At 40.4% G+C, this 20,287-nt stretch overlaps 1 protein-coding gene across 9 annotated transcripts in view; it reads left to right on the top strand.

The window, feature by feature from the left end:
* The window catches only part of MCF2L (MCF.2 cell line derived transforming sequence like), a 119,281-nt gene that overhangs the window by 24,390 nt on the left and 74,604 nt on the right, over positions 1–20,287 (top strand). The window contains exon 1 of one of the 9 annotated variants that reach the window (XM_079972496.1): positions 13,680–14,784. The exons of the other annotated variants lie outside the window; for them this stretch is intronic. Coding sequence (XP_079828622.1) covers positions 14,634–14,784 — 151 coding nt within the window. The 5' untranslated portion in view covers positions 13,680–14,633. Of the gene's footprint in view, positions 1–13,679; positions 14,785–20,287 lie in introns of those variants that run through there. 9 annotated transcript variants of the gene reach the window in all.

The following is a 20,287-nucleotide window of genomic DNA, read 5'->3' as shown; positions in this document are numbered from 1 at the left end:
CATTTTGTGTATGACCAAGACACATGGGACCACTAACACGCATGCCATTTTCAGCCCCAGAATAGGGCAGAATGGGCTTACACACAACCACTGACAAACGCATTGACCTGGAACACAACCCCCATGCAAACAGGGAGTTGCCTGTATATCATGTTACTTCTTAGTAAAATGTCAAATATACAATGGTCTTTAGTACCTACACTAGAAAGAGCCATAGCCATGTCTGCTGCTAAGTTTTCAGTTTGCATTTGCCATTGGCTGGGAACAGGGGAGAATACTTAACATCCACCTGCTGTTGTGTAGTAGTATTTGCAGAAAATTACTATATTTACCACACAGTTTGCTGTAACAGTGTACAATATGCGTGCATATTGGAGTTACTGGGTGAAATTTCTCTGCTGTTTGTCTCCCAACAACTCTTGAAACTTATTGTGAAATCATCAAAGCAATGATCATGTGCATGTATACAGTCTCTGAGTATACTTAGTACAGTGGTACCTCAGGTTACATACGCTTCAGGTTACAGACTCCGCTAACACAGAAATAGGACCTTGGTTTAAGAACTTTGCTTCAGGATGAGAACAGAAGTCGTGCTCCGGCGGCAGTGGGAGGCCCCATTAGCTAAAGTGGTGCTTCAGGTTAAGAATAGTTTCAGGTTAAGAATGGACCTCCAGAACAATTTAAATACCTAATCAGAGGTACCACTGTAAAATACCAGTACTGATTTAACAGCCTTTAAAAAGGTTTATGCACAGTAAATATTTCAAAACAAATGAACCATTCCTAATAGGAAGGGAGAAATCCCGCTTTCCCCCATATATCTGATTTTAATGACATTTCCCATTATCTCAGTAATGACCACACCACTCCAAATTAATATAGACACAGCAGGTTTTCATTTTTTCCAGTAGTTTTACCTCTGCCCAACCTCTGGTCACCTTAACACATGTCAGTAACATGAAGGATTGGAAGGGAGGGGAGCACATGCAGAATAGAGCCTTACAGTGGTACCTCGGGGTACAAACACTTTGGGTTACAAACGCTTCAGGTTGCAGACTCCGCTAACCCAGTAGGACCTCGGGTTAAGAACTTTACCTCAGGATGAGAACAGAAATTGTGCGCTGGTGACCCAGCGGCATCAGGAGGCCCCATTAGCTAAAGTGGTACCTTAGGTTAAGAACAGTTTCAGGTTAAGAACGTAACCCTGGAACGAATTAAGTTCTTAACCAGAGGTACCACTGTATTGATATGCCCAGTAGCACCAAACTATAATGGGGAAGGATACTTTTCCTCCTATTGTGAAAATCTCCAGCTTTTCAATCAACAATATCACACAGATTCCCAGCATCAGCTCCCAAACTGAATAGTAGCTGGCCCCTTCTGGAGTTAAAGCTACTGCAGTGAAGTTCAGCATAGAATCTAGTTGATAGTGCAGTGGTTTTAACAGTGTGAAGATTGCTGCTGCTGCTGCTGCTGCACCGCGGTCCCTATGCTTCTGGGACAGGCATCCCAATTAGTTAACAGATGTAAATTACCCCAAAGGGGGAGGGAAACGATGATTCCATCAGGGAGTGGGATTTACATAAGCTCATGTCTGCTTCCAGTAAAATGCCTTGTGGAAGTTATATTAAAAAAACCCATCCACATTTCACGATTTAACAAGTGGGATCTGCATCCAAAGGTTGCTGTAGACCCCCAGCTCTAACAGAAGTTCTCCTGTTCAAGGTTCAGCCTGCCCACCAGCCAGCATGCCTTTTCCAGGGGGAGCAGAGGGAGGCAAGCTAGGTGGGCAACTGGCTGTATCTGTTGTTGTTTAGTCTTTAGGTCGTTAGCTTCGTGACTCCATAGACCAGAGCACGCCAGGTGCTCCTGTCTTCCACTGCCTCCCACAGTTGGGTCAAACTCATGTTCGTAGCTTCGAGAACACTGTCCAACCATCTCATCCTCTGTTGTCCCCTTCTCCTTGTGCCCTCCATCTTTCCCAACATCAGGGTCTTTTCCAGGGAGTCTTCTCTTCTTATGAGGTGGCCAAAGTATTGGAGCCTCAGCTTCAGGATCTGTCTTCCAGTGAGCACTCAGGGCTGATTTCTTTCAGAATGGAGAGGTTTGATCTTCTTGCAGTCCATGGGACTCTCAAGAGTCTTCTCCAGCACCATAATTCAAAAGCATCGATTCTTTGGCAATCAGCTTTCTTTATGGCTCTATCTAGTGTTCAACAATTCCTACTGCAATGATGAACTCAGATGGTTGGATAGCAGCAAGGAAGGAGGATTGGGTGGAGATGTTAAGAGTGGGGGGAGCCAAGTGAAATGGGTGATGGGCCTGAGTAAGCAGGCAGTTCAAGTGGTCTGTTTTGCACCACCTTGAGCCTCTGGACCAGGCTGAAGGATAGCCGCCCACAGAGCACATTCCAGTAATCGAATCTTGAGGTTACCAGTGCATGGATCACTGTGGCCAGAATATTCCTGTCCTAGGTCATCTGTAATTGACGTATCAGCCATAGTTGGTAAAATTATCGGAGATTTGTACTGATTTCTTTGTTGACTTCTCATGTAGTAAGCTGTCTGTGATAATTTGAGATCTAAGACTGTTTTTAGATTAGTAATGCTTGGCGAGTTTCGCTGCCCTGGAGCAATGTTCAGGTTCTGGTTCCTGTGAAATCTCACCTTTTGTAGCACTGCGCTGACTATAAATAAAACTTGTTAAAGCATATTTTCTCATGGAAGACCCAAGTCATCGACCACATTAAAACCTCTAAGGCTGGAGGGCTAACCGTTCCCTTGGATTGGCTTTTAATGTATTAAACAGTTTCAGATTTACTCTTGATCTCATTTTAACACCTTGAATAACTGGAGTTGCTTGCATCTGTTTTCATTGGCTGTTCTTCTGCATATTTTAATTTTAATGTAGCTGTGCAATTCTTATTCATTCTGACACTGGCAATCTCTCATGAGAATATCTATTTGTGTACATTCTCTGCTTTAAAAATTGCTGTGAGGATTGAAATAGGTTTTTTGTGCCTAAAGGGTGATTGGAAGCAATGGGAACTGAAGTGCTCAAAAGTGTATTTTTGTACACGATGATCTATTATTAATTTGGGATCTAATCCAGCCAATTCATAGTCAGTGCACCAATGTTAAATGGCTCTTCCACTCAGGGTTCAGATTTGGTAATTTGCAACCCAAAGAGATGGAGAGAAAAGTGTGATACCACAGACTGTATCTGAAACGAATCAAGTGGTTTATTAGTGTCCAGTGCTTCAGTTTAAGGCTTATTGTTATCTGCATGTTACTGTGAAATCTGGAAAGGATAGCAACTTAACACAATGGAATAGGAAAATAAAAGTTCCTATGGTTTAAAAATGGTGTAGGAATTGCATTACAGTTGAGTTGACAAAAGCGATCACAATTTTCTGTTTCAGTCCCATCCTAACTGAAGATTTGGCCTTCCTTCCTCCCTACCCATCTTGTTGAAAATTTCAAAGTTCCCTAGCATTTTAGCATTTTGGAATAAAGTTCATAGTTAATCCATCCAGGGCTGTGAGCCAGGATCTTGTGGCCTTCAGCAGATGAAGCTGAGTTGAATAGAGAGCAAGGAAAAGAGAGAAGAAATAATCCTTTGAACACCCTTTATACTGATCAGGAACTGAGCCAGGAGGATGGAATTTCCCGTCTTCTCCCTTAATTTAATTACTAATGTAGGTGAACTCACATAAAAGGTAGACTATAGTTTACCATAATCTATCTGGGGGGAATGTATAATTGCGACCCTTTCTTTTCCAGCACATTCATTGAAACATTTCATCAATATTTATAATTCCTTATGCATTATCATGCTGCTGTTGTTGTTTTTTCTCCTTGTCTGCTTTGGTATATTTCCAAAGGACTCATGCCAACCTATTTAGGTTGATAAATACGGTGTTGTCTTCGGGCTCATCATCAAAGCAATTTGCCAAAAAAGTGTCACAAAACTTGTCATCCATTTTGGTCCTTCATGGACGTTCTACTACTTGTTGCAGATAATGGTTCTGCAATACTTAGCAGGGTCCCGATTAATTTCTATTGTTAAATTGCTGGGAGTTTGTAAACAGTTGCTTCAAGTCACTTGGAGATGTACCAGTCAGATCCACCACCTTCTGCCTGCTGGGGGCATATTAGACTACTTAGTTTTGAGTTTTGTACACCTGGTTGAATATCTATACCTCATTTTGTATATAGATGACTATGGTGCATCCTAATGTATTTTGGCATGTTTCCTTCTGTGCTTTTAAAAAGCATGGCTTGGCTTGAACTTTGTAGTCAGGGAAGAGCCATGTTTGGCATTGGCAAATGCATTTGAAGTTGTTGCCATCTGGTATTGTTTTCTGTAACCTTGGGGAGCTAAGACCTTGCTTTTCCCTTCCTTTTATTTGGGAATTTTCCACTACTATATTTCCCATTTCTAAAAAATGCATTATTTGCTAAATTTGACATAATGAATTGCTACACCACCAACTTGGGTGATTTCAAAGCTGTACAACTTTTAAGAGAGTGAGGTCATACACTCTCCCTTGCTTGCTTTGTTTGTAAATAGGGAAAGGAGTGGATTTAAACCATAAATTTGTGTTGCCTAAACATGCTGAATTCAGATCTGAAACCATGTAAGACATTGGAAAATGTTTAATTAGAAATGTTCAATTACAGTCTTACTGGGACTGTAAAGGATTCTGCATTTGCATGCCATTCTAAACTGTGGTTTAGCATTTTCAAGAACGAACTGCAATAAGCCTTTTGCGCTCTGCCCTTTCTTCCTCTGGTAAGGCCATGATGAGATTGGAACAATAAGATTTTCTGTTAGTTTGGCATTACGTCTGAACCATAAGCTGTAGCTACTTTGAATGGGACTTTGTGAATAAGCTCACTTGTAACCCATGGTTTGAAGGTGGCTTGTTTCAGCAAACCATAGTTAAAATTAGCCAAAAGTTTGCCCATGGTTAGAAATCATGGCAAGCTTCCGTTAATGAAAAACAGAAACAAAAGTTTCCCAACTTCTCCTTATGGGCTTGCTGGAGAACAAATCAGGAGAGGGAGCCCATGAGCTGAAGGCTCTCTATGGCTTCTCTTTTTAATACTAAACTATGACTAAGTGTTTCACGCAAGCAGGACCAGAATGTGACCAAATGTTGCATGTTTCCTTTTTCTGCTCTAGTTTGAGTCTTTGCCTTTAACATGGTACTTCTCCTTGCCTCATGACTGCAGGCAAGCAACATATTTGATCCCCGATTCTATTTCAAAAATGTCTCACCTGTGAGGGCCAGGCATCCTATTGGTAGTTGCTGAAACAAGGCAGATCTGTTGCAGTATATCTAATAGCAGTGAAAATTTTCTCTGGACACTCCCTTAGAATGTCAGGCAGTACCCAAATGCAGTGGCGTAGCATGGGGGGTGCAGGGGGGGCCGGCCGCACCGGGCGCAACATCTTTTTTTTTTTATAAATTTTTTATTAAGAATTTTGTTAATACAATAAAGAAAAAAAAGACAGAATAAACAGAGAACAAAAAAAGAATAAAACAAACATAAAGTTATACATCTTGTAATAACCATCTTTTCTTCATTTTTTCCTTTTGGACTTCCTCACGTCTCTCGCTCCTACATTCCAAGTTAATAAAACTTTAGCCAGCAACTTATCACCTTATTTTCATTCTTATTGTACACAATTCCAATATTTTATCCATAACTTTGAATATTTTTATCAAAATCCTGAATACCTAGTTTTAACATGATATTCACTCAAAATTTATATTTCTCATGAAATTCACTCATTCTCATAATCTTTTCAGCTAACTTTATGGTGCCCTGTTGTTTTCAAATCTCTCATCCTTCTTAACACTCATATAATTTACAGTGTTTTTGAAGATAGTCCTTAAATTTCTTCCAATCCTCCTCCACTGCTTCTTCTCCCAGGTCTCGGATTCTGCCGGTCATTTCTGCTAACTCCATGTAGTCCATCAGTTGCATCTGCCATTCTTCCAGCGTGGGCAAATCTTGAGTTTTCCAATGTTTGGCGACAAGTATCCTTGCTGCTGTTATTGCATACATAAATAATGTTTGGTCCTTCTTTAACACCCTCTGGCCAACAATGCCCAAAAGGAAGGCCTCTGGTTTCTTAGGAAAGGTATACTTAAATACCTTTTTCAGCTCATTATATATCATTTCCCAGAAGGCCTTAACCCTAGGGCAAGTCCACCAGAGGTGAAAGAATGTTCCTTCAGTTTCCTTGCATTTCCAACACTTGTTATCTGGCAGGTGATATATTTTAGCTAGCTTGACTGGGGTCATGTACCACCTATATATCATTTTCATAATATTCTCTTTCAAGGCATTACATGCCGTAAACTTCATACCGGTAGTCCATAACTTTTCCCAGTCAGCAAACATAATATTATACCCAATATCCTGTGCCCATTTTATCATAGCTGATTTAACTGTTTCATCCTGTGTATTCCACCTCAGCAGCAAGTTATACATTCTTGCTCACCGGGCACAATATCTGGGGGTTAGGGTTGGGGGCGCAAATCCATGGGTTAGGGGGCGCAAATCCACGGGTTAGGGGGCGCAAATTACTTGCCTTGCCCCGGGTGCTGACAACCCACGCTACGCCACTGCCCAAATGACTTCAGACTTAAGAAAGCAACCACATTGGATTTTAGTGGCTTGACTTTGACCTGGGGTGGGATTGGAGACACCTCTCATTTTCTGCATTATTATTTATTAGATTTATATGCCTCCCTTCATCCTGGAGATCATGGGGCAGTTTACAACCTAAAAAACCCAAAATACACAACATAATTGCGGGGGGGGGGGGGAGATCTGTGCAGAATCTGACTGGAGTGGTGGTAGAATGTTGACTTGGATATGTGTGACTGAACAGAATACAGTCGTACCTTGGATTTTTAATTTAATCTGTTCCAATGGGAGTCCGTTTTGCTCCCGGAACAATTTGAAAACCAAAGCACGGCTTCTGATTGGCTGCAGGGGCATCCCACAGCCAATTGGAAGCCATGCTGGACATTTGGCTTCCGAAAATCATTTGAAAACCGGAACAATTACTTCCGGGTTTCGATTGTTCAGGAGCTGAAACGTTTGAGTTCAAAGGCGTTCGGCTTCCGAGGTTCCACTGTATTCTATCATATCTGAGGACCAACAGGCTACCTTGGGGTGTGGGTCTCAGGGGGAATGCAATGGTGGTATGTGAGGGGGTACTACCACAACTACTGCCTGAGGTAGCTTCCTCTGTCTAATTATAGGACTAGTTCTGATGTGGTTCAGCTGCAAGAAATGTTATTAAGAGATGAAAGATCCCAACAACTTTACTGCTGTTTCCTCTTACATAATTTATCATTATTTGTGATCAAGCGTTTGAATTGACCAGATCGCCTGAGAATAATCGTGAACAAAACAAAATATTTCTTCACTTTGCTTATCAATTGATGAATGATAAGGCTATCTTTGGCCACTTCTGGCTTTTGACAACTTCTGCCCAAGTGGAGATGCCTGGGTGTGAGGATGACGCCTGACATCTCCACCATCTGGGGATCATTGGTTCTAGTCTGTTTTCCCAAACTAATGCCCCACCCTGTAGAATTCTATCCGTTACATTTCATCTGCACAATCGTAATGAATTTCTGGAACCAAAAACGCTTTTTCTGTGCAGCCTGAGCAGGTGCAGGAATGTCCCGGGATCAAGTGACTTTTCTCCTATAAGTTCCCAGAGCTCTTAACCCAGTTCAAGGTTGTCATATGAACTAGCCAGGTGTTTTAATTGATAACCAATCACAGTCAGTCCATCCTTTGAAAAAATAAGGCTTTGTAGGGCAACTAGACATTCCATTTTGGCAGCTGCAACCTTGGTTTAAGAAGCCATTTGGCACCTAGCTTATATATTTGAATTTCTAACACTGGAGGTAGTATATACCACATAATACCAATTGCTAGGAACTGCAGCTGGGAAGAGGGCTGTTGCAGTCAGTTCCTGCTTGCACACTTTCCATGGGCATTTGGTTGGCCGCTGTGAAAACAAGAATACTAGGGCTGATCCTGCAGGGCTCATCTTACGTTTTTATGATCCATCTATGCACATTCTTTTTTCTTCTGATTCTTCTTTGAACTAGAGAAGAGGATTCTCAGGATATTGCTTATAAAGCTCTGCTGTCGACGCAGAGGCACATTATTTTGAAATGTGGTTTTGCCAAACAGAGGCAGTCCCAGCAGTCCTTGACCGTAAGCTAGCTGAATGAAAGTCACTTTGGCTTCTCCTTGTACAACTTGAATGAAAACCAGCTCCTTTAAACTCTGTAGACATAATGTCTGGTTCTCACCTAATCAGAACTGCCATTTATTTTTAGACACCTTTCTCACCCAAAGCTTTTTTGCTTCTGTTTGCTTTGCTTTCCTCTGAGGAAATGGCTTCTGTATCCTCCTCCTTTGTTATAAGATTCTCTGCTTAACTAATCAAGTTAAAACAAATGCAGGTTTCATAACTGTTTCATATTTGAAATTTTCCGACTGGGTTTTTAAATTATTTTTTAAAATAGCTTTATCACTGTGTGCCCCTATTTTGAGACTTCTTTGGGGATGTTGACTGACACATTCAATCTTGATTCTCAACTGTGTGATGTGGTAGTGCCTTCTGTTGCATTTAATGATGTGCAAAAGGCCATAGAAATTCAATACTGGTTTGTTTTTTATGTTAAAAAGAAATAAACTTGACCTGCCTTTGTGCAGCTGAGATGTTTTGCTAACTTTGCAGAACAATTGTGTGGGAAAAGTCATATTTATTTTAAAGACTTTATGCCATTTTTCTAAATATCAAAGCAGCTTAAGGAGTATAAGAAAGTAATGTATATACCATAAAACAAATACCAAAGACATAAGTAGCATCAACTGAATCAACAAAACACCTAGCACCTAGCTTTCCAGGCAAGAAAAAGCACTTTGCTACATTTTCTGAAAGCAAGTAAACAGACTTTCACTTTACAGTGGGAAAATCCTATTCAGCTGTCTGCCGAATAGGGTATTAAAATGATGGTGTAAAACAAATTTACTGTTAAGGTGGTTTTCTCACCTAGAACAAAAAGTGAGTAATAATTGTTACATTAATGATGTTTTGCAGTGTGGCAGATTTTGTTCTTTTTTAAATCCTGTGATATTTAAGGAAGAAAGTACTGCCTATTCTGAAATATACTTTGTATTTCTGGCTTGCTGTTTTAAGCAAACAAAGTATTTTGTTCTAATGCCTCCTTAATCAAAAGTGGGAGGGAATATGCTTTAGGGGAAAAATGAGTTTTCACAATAGCAAATGTTCTGGAAGGTGTATAGTAGTCTTCAAAATGGTGGATATAACATTTAAAAAGAGTTTTCAATTCTGTTGCTTTGTAGTATTGAACTAACGGTTCTATAAAATCTCTTACGGAAAGGACACTTATTTAAATTTCACACTCTTTAACATAACATAGGTTAGTTTTCTATGGTTTACATTGAAGAAATGGCTTTGAAGGCCTGAAAGTGAAACATTGCTAGCTAGCACTTCTAAACTGATCCTTCTTATGCTTGTCTACTGAAGTGGCATGTGTGATTTACTTTTCATGCAAATCTTCAGTTTAGGACTAATCATAGATGACTAAACTAATTTTTACTTAGAACAAAAAGCATATTTGATTAAATTAAGTCAGCTAGAGCTGAACCAGGCATGCCAATTTTGCCTTGAAATTTTTGCTAGAAAAAACTGGGATTTCTCAAATCAAATATACAGTGGTACCTTGGGTTAAGTACTTAATTCGTTCCAGAGGTCTGTCCTTAAACTGAAACTGTATTTAACCTGAAGCACCACTTCAGCTAATGGGGCCTCCTGCAGCTGCCACGCCGCAAGAGCACAATTTCTGCTCTCATCCTGAAGCAAAGTTCTTAACCTGAAGCACTATTTCTGGGTTAGCGGAGTCTGTAACGTGAAGCGTATGTAACCCGAGGTACCACTGTATATCATTTGCATCTTCAGAAAAAAAGGCCTGCTTGTATGTAGCATGGTAATTTTAAATTGAAGGAGATGCCTGTTATTGAGTATATAAAAGAAAATCAATATGCACAGATCGTTCCATGTGAAAATCAATTGTCTGAAGAACTAGCCTTCCAAGTGGCATTTTATATACACGCCAATTCAGAGAATTAGGAGAACAGACTGCAGAGAGCTTTAGGCTCATGAAATGAACCATTCTTGTTCAAGCTTATTTTTATTTCATTTTTTAAAAAACCTATTATATTCTCAAAAGAACATGAAAAGTGCATTTTAAATGGATTTGAGACTTTTATTGAAAAGGTAAAAAAAAGGCTTTCCCCCCACTGTAGCTTGGTCCTTCACTATCCCTGTTGGTTTAAGTCTTAAACCAACTCTCCCCTTTGCACAGGGGACAGATAAGATCAGGTGCAGTTTGCTTTGCATTTCCAATTAACACGGTAGGATACTGCTGTCTTTCAAGCTGCTAATTGGCTTGGTGGTGGTTGGGCAGAGACTGAAAAAGAAATCCTGAGTGGATATATTTTTGAACAGTAGGAATCAGCAGCCAGAAAAATATTTATTTTTCCCCCCTTGATGTTGTCACACCATCTGTTTCCTTCAGATTTCTGAGCAGGCACAATCATTGTTGCGACAAATTTCTTTGCACCTCAGAACTCTTGAGTACATGAAATGAAATGTACGGCCAATTTGCATCATCACTATAGTTTAATGTTATGCTTTTTTCCAAAGCATGCCAGTAGGTCATCTTCTTGTGGAAACTAAAAGTATTGTGTAATCTCCCATTTTGATTATCTGTGTTTTTAAGCTAACCATGTTTGTACCATAGAGATTTAAAAAAAGAAAAGTTCTCCCTGCTCCTGCCTGTGTTCAGGAATCACTGGCAGGCCTAGGTTACACACACACACACACACACACACACACACCGCCCCTGCCCATTGCATTTTGGGTTGCTTTCTTACATTGCTGCACACAGCAGAGACTGGTTGGGGATGTCTTCACCTGATGCCCATTACCTGATTTGTTTTCCCATGCCAAGCTCCAGTTCACTGAATCTGTCACCACTGCATGTGCCATCATCTGCACATGCTCAAACCAGCTGAAGTGTACACACCTCAGCTTAACTGCAGCTTCCATCCTCTAATAGGCTGGAAGCTGGTTTGAGGGGGAAGCACATCTAACAGGAGTATTTCTCAAGCAGCTACATGATATGTATGGATTGTGGCTAGCGTTTTGTGTACTCCACTCCAAACACCAGCAGTCAAAGTGAACTGAAGCCAGAGTAAATGGCATTGTGTACATAGCCCTAGTGTGAATGAATGTAGAAATCTGCCTTATACAACACTATTGGCCCATCCACACCATGGTCTAATCAGCAACAGGTTTTCAGAGTTTCAGGCAGAGCTCTTCGCCAGCTTTACCTGGAGAACTGAATCTGAACCTGGTACCTAATAGGAAGTTGCTACTGACGTGGAAAGTACATTTACCTGCAAGGTTTTGCAACCAGCAACACATCAGTTTGCAAGGGTTCCATATATGTGTTTAACTGTATCGCAAATATGTTGTGATAAGTAGGTCCTGAACTACTTGCCTCTTTGTGTTTCCAACACTGAGTGATCCTATGCACAGTTCGTAGAGACATCTGTACTCTTCTAGCCAGGAAAAACATGTTGTACATAGGGATTATGAAACTGAAAAATAAGTTATATCTCAGCCACAGTGCATCTCATGTTAATAACCGGAACTAAACCTTGGTCCTTACTTGAATTATTTGTGTCAACTTGTTGTTTTGTAATTCAGTGAGATACTACCGTATATTTCGCTCTATATCACGCATCCGACCATAATACGCACATAGTTCTTAGAGGAGGAAAACAAGAAAGAAAATATTCTAAACGAAACAGTGGATGTATGATTTTTGTGGTTCATGCTGTGGCACAGAGATGTGATCTGACGGTGAGTTTGGGGTAGCCCAATGCAAAAATCCTGAGGATCCATGTAGATCCATGCTTTGTAACCATGTTTTTGCACCACTGCGGCCCCAGGCAACAGTGGGTGCGTGATTTTTTTGGTGCAAGCTGTAGCCATGGACATGCTATGTGATCTGATGGTGAATTTGGGGTGACCCAGTGCAAAAATCCTGAGGATCCATGTGGATCCGTGCTTTGTAACCAGGCTCTCTGTCCCTCTCTTCTCCCCACTCAGTGGCTCTTCTCCCGCTTTTCTGTTTCAAAGCGAGCCACGGAGGAGGGAAGGAAGGGGAACCATGGATCCTCTGCTCACGACTGCAGCAGATCCCCCCGCCATCCGTAGGCATTCGCTCCATAACACGCACAGACATTTCCCCTTACTTTCTAGGAGGAAAAAAGTGAGTGTTATGGAGCAAAAAATACGGTACTAACCAGATGTGCAAGGTTTGTTGGTTGGTTTATTATTTTGCTTTAATTTAGACAATAACAGGCCAATCACAGTGATTTGCCTTTGTGAGTAAATTCTGTTTATATGTTATATTTATCTAACTTTTCATTTCGTTATACCATAATCTTTGTTTTTAAAGTGGGGGGGGGGAGAGGTAGAAGAGTCGGGCAACCAAGTTCAGTTAGTGAGTACAGAAACCATTTTAAAGATTCGTATTGGAATATTGGAAGTGTTTTCAAGCTGGACCTCTCTTCATGATAGATATTTAAGAACAACAGTAGGAACAAAGTGACTTTTTTAAAAAAACTGCTTTTAGCTACTTTCTGCAATAAGTCTTGTGTTGAGGAACACTCTTAATATTCTCTGATGAAGAGTGTTATTACATTCCAAAGAGCTTCATTTAGTTGCCTTTGATTGTGTATGGAACATACGACCCAAAAAATACCTTGGACTCTGTAAGCCACAAAGAAACAGCTGAGTTGCTTCATGCATTGTGGTTTTCCTGTTACTTTGATGAAAAAGTTTCATACATATTACAAAGCATGAAGATTGTGTTTCTCAAATTGTTAGTATTCGCTCCTGAGTCCAGTGTGTTGTTGGACCTGCACATTGTGTTGTTGTTGTTGTTTAGTCGTTTAGTCGTGTCTGACTCTTCGTGACCCCATGGACCAGAGAACGCCAGGCACTCCTGTCCTCCACTGCCCCCCCGCAGCTTGGTCAGACTCATGCTGGTAACCTCGAAAACACTATCCAACCATCTCGTCCTCTGTCGCCCCCTTCTCCTTGTGCCCTCCATCTTTCCCAACATCAGGGTCTTCTCCAGGGAGTCTTCTCTTCTCATGAGGTGGCCAAAGTACTGGAGCCTCAGCTTCACAATCTGTCCTTCATACTTCTCTGAAAATCACACTGCACAGTAGTTGCAAGGATCAGTGTGCTGTTTTGGGAAAATACGAGTTATCTGAACACACCCACAGTTAAATTAGCCAAGTGTCTCTCATAGAAAGGGGTTCTTGCCAAGTAAAGCAACATAATCAGTTTCCCGCCCCCCCCCTCTCTCTTCTGTATTAAATAAGATGAAGAGACAATGCAGAACTTCCTGGTATGGTTTAAGACAGCAGTGGTCTCCCTCCCTTCCTTCCCACTGTAATTTGTGTGTTATTTGAATTTCCTTGGGAAGTGTCCTCTTAGCTTTTTCCCTTTTGAACGCTTTGAGGAAAAAGCCATTCTGACTTTGAAGAGCTCAGCTGCAGCATATCTTCAGTTTCTTGGGGCTCCAGCAGTAGTTAAAAAGAGGACCTGTTACAGGAAAGGTGCATAATTTGTTTATAGCATCCTACTTAGCCTTGCTATTTTATTCTGCCCTGTTGAAAGCAGCGGAACATTGCAAACTTCAAGGAGAGAGGAAGAGATAAACCTGATGGGGCAGATGTGGGAGCTGAAAGTTTAGCAATTTAAGCAATAGATTTCTGCCTGGCTGGCTGCTGACAAGAATCTATGAAGAGAAACTCCATGTGCCCTTCTACAGTGGAAGCCTAAGATGTTGCTTGGTAATTGCAGAATACCCCTGGGCATTAAGAAGGAGGTTGCAAATATGTAAATAATGGTAGAGGCGATTTGGAAATGAAGGAAAACTCTCTAATATTATGGGAGAGCTATGTGGCAAAGAGATGGACTATAAAACTGGTTATGACTTTTTCTAAAAATGATGGGTTCTGACTGAAAACACACCTGGATCCAAGAACAGAACAGCTACTCAGAAATTTCTGTACAGTATTATTTCTCATGTAGATTTCTGGCTTTATGTAACAGCTACTGAAGAGGAGAGGCAGTGAATGTGTTCCGTGCATCAATATATTAGTTACATTTTGTAAAATATATTTAGCAGTATACAGTGTAATTTAGGTGCATCAAGAAATTGTCACTGCGATCAAAATTGGAGTGAATTACCTACAGTTAAATCCGCCAAGTTTTATTGCTTCGTTTATTAATGAGAAGTGAAATACAAAGAGTTACCCTTCGTCTCCAAATGCTAAAGTCCTGGACAACTTTTTAAAAATGCTACCTTTTTAAGTAGCGCTGGAGTGAACATTAAAGGCTACAAGAAAAAGATATTGTGGGTTCTATTTGTATGAAACATTTTTTAAAAAGTTTCATGTGGCAATAGCACAATGTCGCAACGTGGATATGCAAGAGAAGGACAAGAAAATCCTTTCCGAATTCTGCGCAGAGTGAACCATGTCTTTCACAGTGTTTCTTCAGCAGTACAGCGGTCTCTGACAAAGAGGCATGGGCGAAATTACCCACGCCACGCCTATTCTGGTAAGATTTGATTTCAGAATAATCATTTGTAATCTTTTAACCAAAGTTCCAGAGTATCAGTGTCTGACTCACATGCCAATTCTTGTATGTGCCAGACACTTCACATTATTCTTTTATTTCCTTTTAAGAAGCTCTCAAAATACGGCAACACCTTCCTCAGTTTTAGTGCACTTGTAATAGCACAGCCTTATTTAATGGTCCCAAGTGATGCTGACAAAAAATATGTAGTTTTTAAACAAGTGAGTGTTCAGTATAATATATATTTTAGAGTTTGTAGGTATCTGATCAGGTTTTCCTAACCTTTTAATCCTAGTGATTGAAATGGCATTTCAATGGGCCTCAATGGATCTCAAAATATTCCACCTATAGTTTTAGTCACGGTATTATGAGCAATGAATGTCACCCTTTATGTAGCATGTAAACTATGCATTGTATAAATAATTCTTGTTTAGAAAGTAATTGTTTGTGACAATGTACATTTCACAGTCTGGAAAAAAGTACATGCAATTAACCCCACCCAACCTTTCCACAAATGTCAGATATTGTACGTGTCCTGCAATATAGCAGGAGTGCTTTTTAGGTTTCATATCTGAGGTGTGTGTAAGTAAGTGTCCATCCAAATACACCTTAACTTGTGTTTAGTACTTAATTGCCTTAAAGGCTTACAATAATTGGTGTAGAGACAAAGCCACCAGGAGCATTTAATTCAGAGGCTGAATGGCAGAGATAAAAATCCATCATTTGCTTCCAGTTCTGAGTTGCAATCTTGTTTACAAAACCGGCTTCACAAGTGACCGTGATTTACATCTAGGACTACAATCTGGGTAGGGTTTTGTTCAAAATATTTGAACTGTCTTTGCTCAGTGACCTGCTTGGGGGTGTGGGGAGGAAATACACACATACATATTGGCCTGGTTTTGTCAGCTGACAAGGGTATGGTGGCTGTAAATAGACCTTGGACAAATTTCCAGCCTAGGATTTGTTTTAATGAATTTGACTTTTTGCACCACTAATGAAATCACATTCTGCTATGAAAGACGAAGCCGTATTTTAATAGGCACTGCCTCATATGTTTAGCAGTAATTTTAGACCGTGAAAATCAGAATTTTTTTTTTTATTCAGTCAGGATCATCCCCACCCCCTCACTATTAATTTTATAATAGGCTTTTGAGAAGCACCTGTTGATCTTGCTCAGGAGTGAATTAAGTCAACCTCAGTCTCAAGTATTGAATAGAGATTAACAGCTGCTCCTTTTAACCTCTGTTTTAGAGTAGGCCTGAGGTTCAGAGGCTCTTTCATGAGGTTGTGTAAGGTATCCAATTCAGTAGACTCCTTTTGTTGCTTTCAAGATAATGGTCTTATTTCACCTGTCTCTTGCAAATGCGTATTATTAGTCCCTGAGTGTGTTTAAATCTGATTCTCACATGGCTGGACAGCAGGTACCTTGGAATAATAAAATATCTACTCAACCAATTTGGCTATGGTTTTGGCTAAGGGCATAATAAAACACAGCCAAGTAATCTTGAAGGTGCATGTGATTCATTTCATACTAGTTTTGGTGTGCGCGTCATTCTGTAATTTCTTTCCAAAAAAAATGGAGAATATAGTGCTTGCACATTTTGTCTCATATTTCAGGTTCTACAAATGCTAGAAACTTCCTTTCTATCAAAAAACGAAAGGTGGGAATCAGGAGTATGAGTCATTGGTGGGTGGGCTACCCCCACCCCCGTTGAACCCGCATGTTTAACATTGTTTTGGCTACATAACCACACTCAATGCCTGCAGGTTGGGAAAGGAAGGGATTCTTTTTCTTGCAATATATTTTAATGATAGTTCTTTCAGTTCTAGCATTTTATACATCTTCCTCCATCATGAAAAAAATAAAAAAACAGTCGTTGCTGCATAATTACAGTTCAATAAAACCAATTAATTTACATATTGTCATTATATTTTTCCAAAGGTTCAGAAAGACACTCACGTATTTCCTGAGTAATAAATATGGTTTGCCACCAGGTAACCTGCCTCACCCTTTGCAAACTCGGCAAATTACATTTGATAACTCTATTCACATTGACAGCAAGTGCTCCCCTAGGACAAATGTGCTTCTATTGAAAACATATTTTCCTGTCTGTGTTAGAGTTTACACAAGATCACTGAGCTGCAATGTATTGACATTAGGCAGAAGCCCTTGTGATATTATTTTAGGTGCCTGCTGAAAAGGTTTTTGTGCTGGCAAATCTACCCAGACACATACTTTAGTTACCTATATTTGTTTTAAAGTGTTACTTATTCTTTAAATCTTTGTTTCAGTGATATAAGTTCTAGGTATATCTGTTTTTTAAATTGTTTTGTAGTTTGTAGCTGTATTTTATCTGCAAATTTGTTTGTGTACCGCCTGGAGAGCTATTTAAGTGGTTCATACATTTTCTAGATTAGGTAAAGCCAAAAATATCAGTATCTTGTACGATTTCATATCTGAAGCCTGTCCTGAAGTTTTAAAGGCCTGGTTTGTAGTAACCCAGTTGTTAGGTACCTCTGCTTTATGTAAACATGCTGGGTGACTGTAGACAATTTTATAACTAAAAAGAAAACAGCAGACAGCAACGATGGGTGGTGGTGATGGAATTGCATAGTAACTTTGTCCAACTTCTGATAATAAAAGGAACAAAGGTCATTCCACACACAAAAAGTAAAGCCAGATCAAATAAGCATGATCTGTTGGAAGAGGAAATATTTCGCTCCTTGTTAGATTGGGTGAAGATGCATTGTATTGCGATTTCAGTTAAAGAAATGGAAAGCTATAGTGTTTTTTTGAGTTGCAGCTCCTGGCTAGTTTCTATGGCTCAAGGTAAGTAAAAGAAATTTGATTTTGTAGTAGAATGTGAGGACTGAAGTGTTTATATCACTTAGACTCGCTTATATGGCAGGTAACAGGGCAGATACTTGCAGCTTCTGGCATTTGCTGAGGTGAATTTTTACCATGCCATTTTCTGCCAATCCCACTCTTCTAATAATTTACAGAGGCTTCATTAATTTTACCAGAGTACAAAACCAGAGGTTACAGGTGACTATTTTTAAGGGGTTCCAGTCACCACAGGCCATGTTGGCGCAAACCTTCATTTGAGATAGCATTTTTGTGTGATTCAAGGAACAATTGTGCCCGTCAAGTATCTGTTTGGGGAGTATAAATCCATCTAAACCCCTTCACTTTGCAATTGGGTTCTTTATTAAATAGAAATAATGTTTTCATTCTTTGAAAACACACAGGCTTAGTCCATAAACTTAATAATGCCATAATTGCTTTGCTGGGTACTAGATAAGAGCCAAACACACCTCAATAATGAGTTGGGATCAGATTCTGTACTGCAAATTAGGGTAAGAACTATGCTGCTTTATCTTCATACAGAAATGTGGAAAATTTTCTTTGTTGTTCTCCAAACGGGCACAATACCACAAATCTGCCCTTGCCCAGGTCAAACTAGAGTCCATTTAGCCCCTCCTATACAATCTAGTGAGTTCTTCAGGGTTTCAGAGGTATTACACATCACCTTTTAAATGGAGATTGCAGCCTGTTGCATTTGAGACTTTCTATATCTGAAGCATGTGCTATGATCCCTCCCCAACACAGCAGGCAATTTCAGTTGTCATCTGACTAAGAGCTGTAGTTACTGTAGGTAGGCCACTGACTTGGTATTGCTTCTTTTCACTCCTCTGCAAAGGAGCAGTTTCTATTTATCTTGTAGGAAGATGCACAAGTCAAATTTGCTCTTGTGTGTATGCACTTTCACGTGTGTTTCTGCAACTTGCCTCTGTACCAGCTTGCTTAAAACAATTTAATGTAGTGTGCTATGATGTTGGTTTTCTAGGAAATTTTCAGTCTGTCCCAGGAAATTTTCTGATGCCCTAGAGCAGGGGTGCTATAACTTCTGCCCATTGAGATATTGTTGTTCTGCAATTCCCATCGTCCTCAGTCACCATGTCCAGTGGTGAATGATGTAGTCGAGCAACACCTGGTGAGCCACAGGTTCCCCACCCCTTACTTAGAGAGTGATGTAATTGAGCATGTTATTTTATTTGTATTTAGTAAACAAATCTATAAACTTTTAAACTTCCATGCTGCTTTCAACTACTGTCTCTATTTTTTTCAGTGTTCAGGAACACCCAACCCTATTTTGACTATACCTTTTCCACCTACTGCATAGGGTGGTGCTGTTAAATAGAACTTCAATGTCCCTTTCTCACAAGGTAATAATAATAATAATAATAATAATAATAATAATAATAATAATAATAATAATTATTTATTATTTGTACCCCGCCCATCTGGCTGGGTTTCCCCAGCCACTCTGGGCAGCTTCCATAAAAACCAAAAATACACTAAAATATCACAGATTAAAAACTTCCCTGAACAGGGCTGCCTTAAGATGTCTTCTGAATGTCAGGTAGTTATTTATCGCTTTGACATCTGATGGGAGGGCGTTCCACAGGGCAGGCGCCACTACCGAGAAGGCCCTCTGCCTGGTTCCCTGTAGCTTTGCTTCTCGCGGTGAGGGAACCGCCAGAAGGCCCTCGGCGCTGGACCTCAGGTTGGAAGTTACTGCTGCAATATTGCAGTATAGGGTGCAGCTGGGAGAAGGCTGCAAGCTGCTATGTCTTTTTGCTTGCGTCGAGCCTAGAGAGACCAGACTGCACAATGCTGGTTTCTTGCTACATCAGTGGCAGCCAACATGGTGCCTTCCAGATGTTATGGACTACAACTACCATCAGCCCCTGCCAACATGATGTAATTGTCAGGGGTAATAAGACCACAACATTTTAAGGACAGCATGTTTGCTATCCCTGCACCACATATTGATCACAGGAGTAAGGGGAACAAAATTAATTGGTCCTTGAATCTCTTTCAAGTAACACAGCTACGTACAGTGGTACCTCGGGTTAAGTACTTAATTTGTTCCAGAGGTCCGTTCTTAACCTGAAGCACCACTTTAGCTAATGGGGCCTCCCGCTGCCACTGCTCCGCCGGACCACGATTTCTGTTCTCATCCTGAAGCAAAGTTCTTAACCCAAGGTACTATTTCTGGGTTAGCAGAGTCTATAACCTGAAGCGTCTGTAACCCAAGGTACCACTGTATAGGAATACAGTCATACCTCGGGTTGAAATAGCTTCAGGTTAAGTATTTTCGGGTTGCGCTCCACAGTGACCTGGAAGTAACAGAGCACGTTACTTCTGGTTTTCACCGCTCACGCATGCGCAGACAGTCAAAATTACGTCACGCGCATGTGTGGAAGCGGCGAATCGCGCACACGGGTTGCGTTTGCTTCAGGATGCGAACGGGGCTCCAGAACAGATCCTGTTCACATCCAGAGGTACCACTGTATTGGAAACTGGGTAGGATTATTAGTCCATATTGTCTGTTCTTTCTGGCAGCAGCTCTTTCAGTTCTAGGCCAGGGGTGTCACATTACAGTCTACCTTTGTATTTAAAAAAGAAAGAAAGGAGATG

The sequence above is a fragment of the Podarcis cretensis genome, assembly GCF_951804945.1.
Source record: "Podarcis cretensis genome assembly, chromosome: 4".
Classification (NCBI taxonomy): Eukaryota; Metazoa; Chordata; class Lepidosauria; order Squamata; family Lacertidae; genus Podarcis; species Podarcis cretensis.
This window is presented reverse-complemented; position numbering and strand designations above follow the sequence as displayed.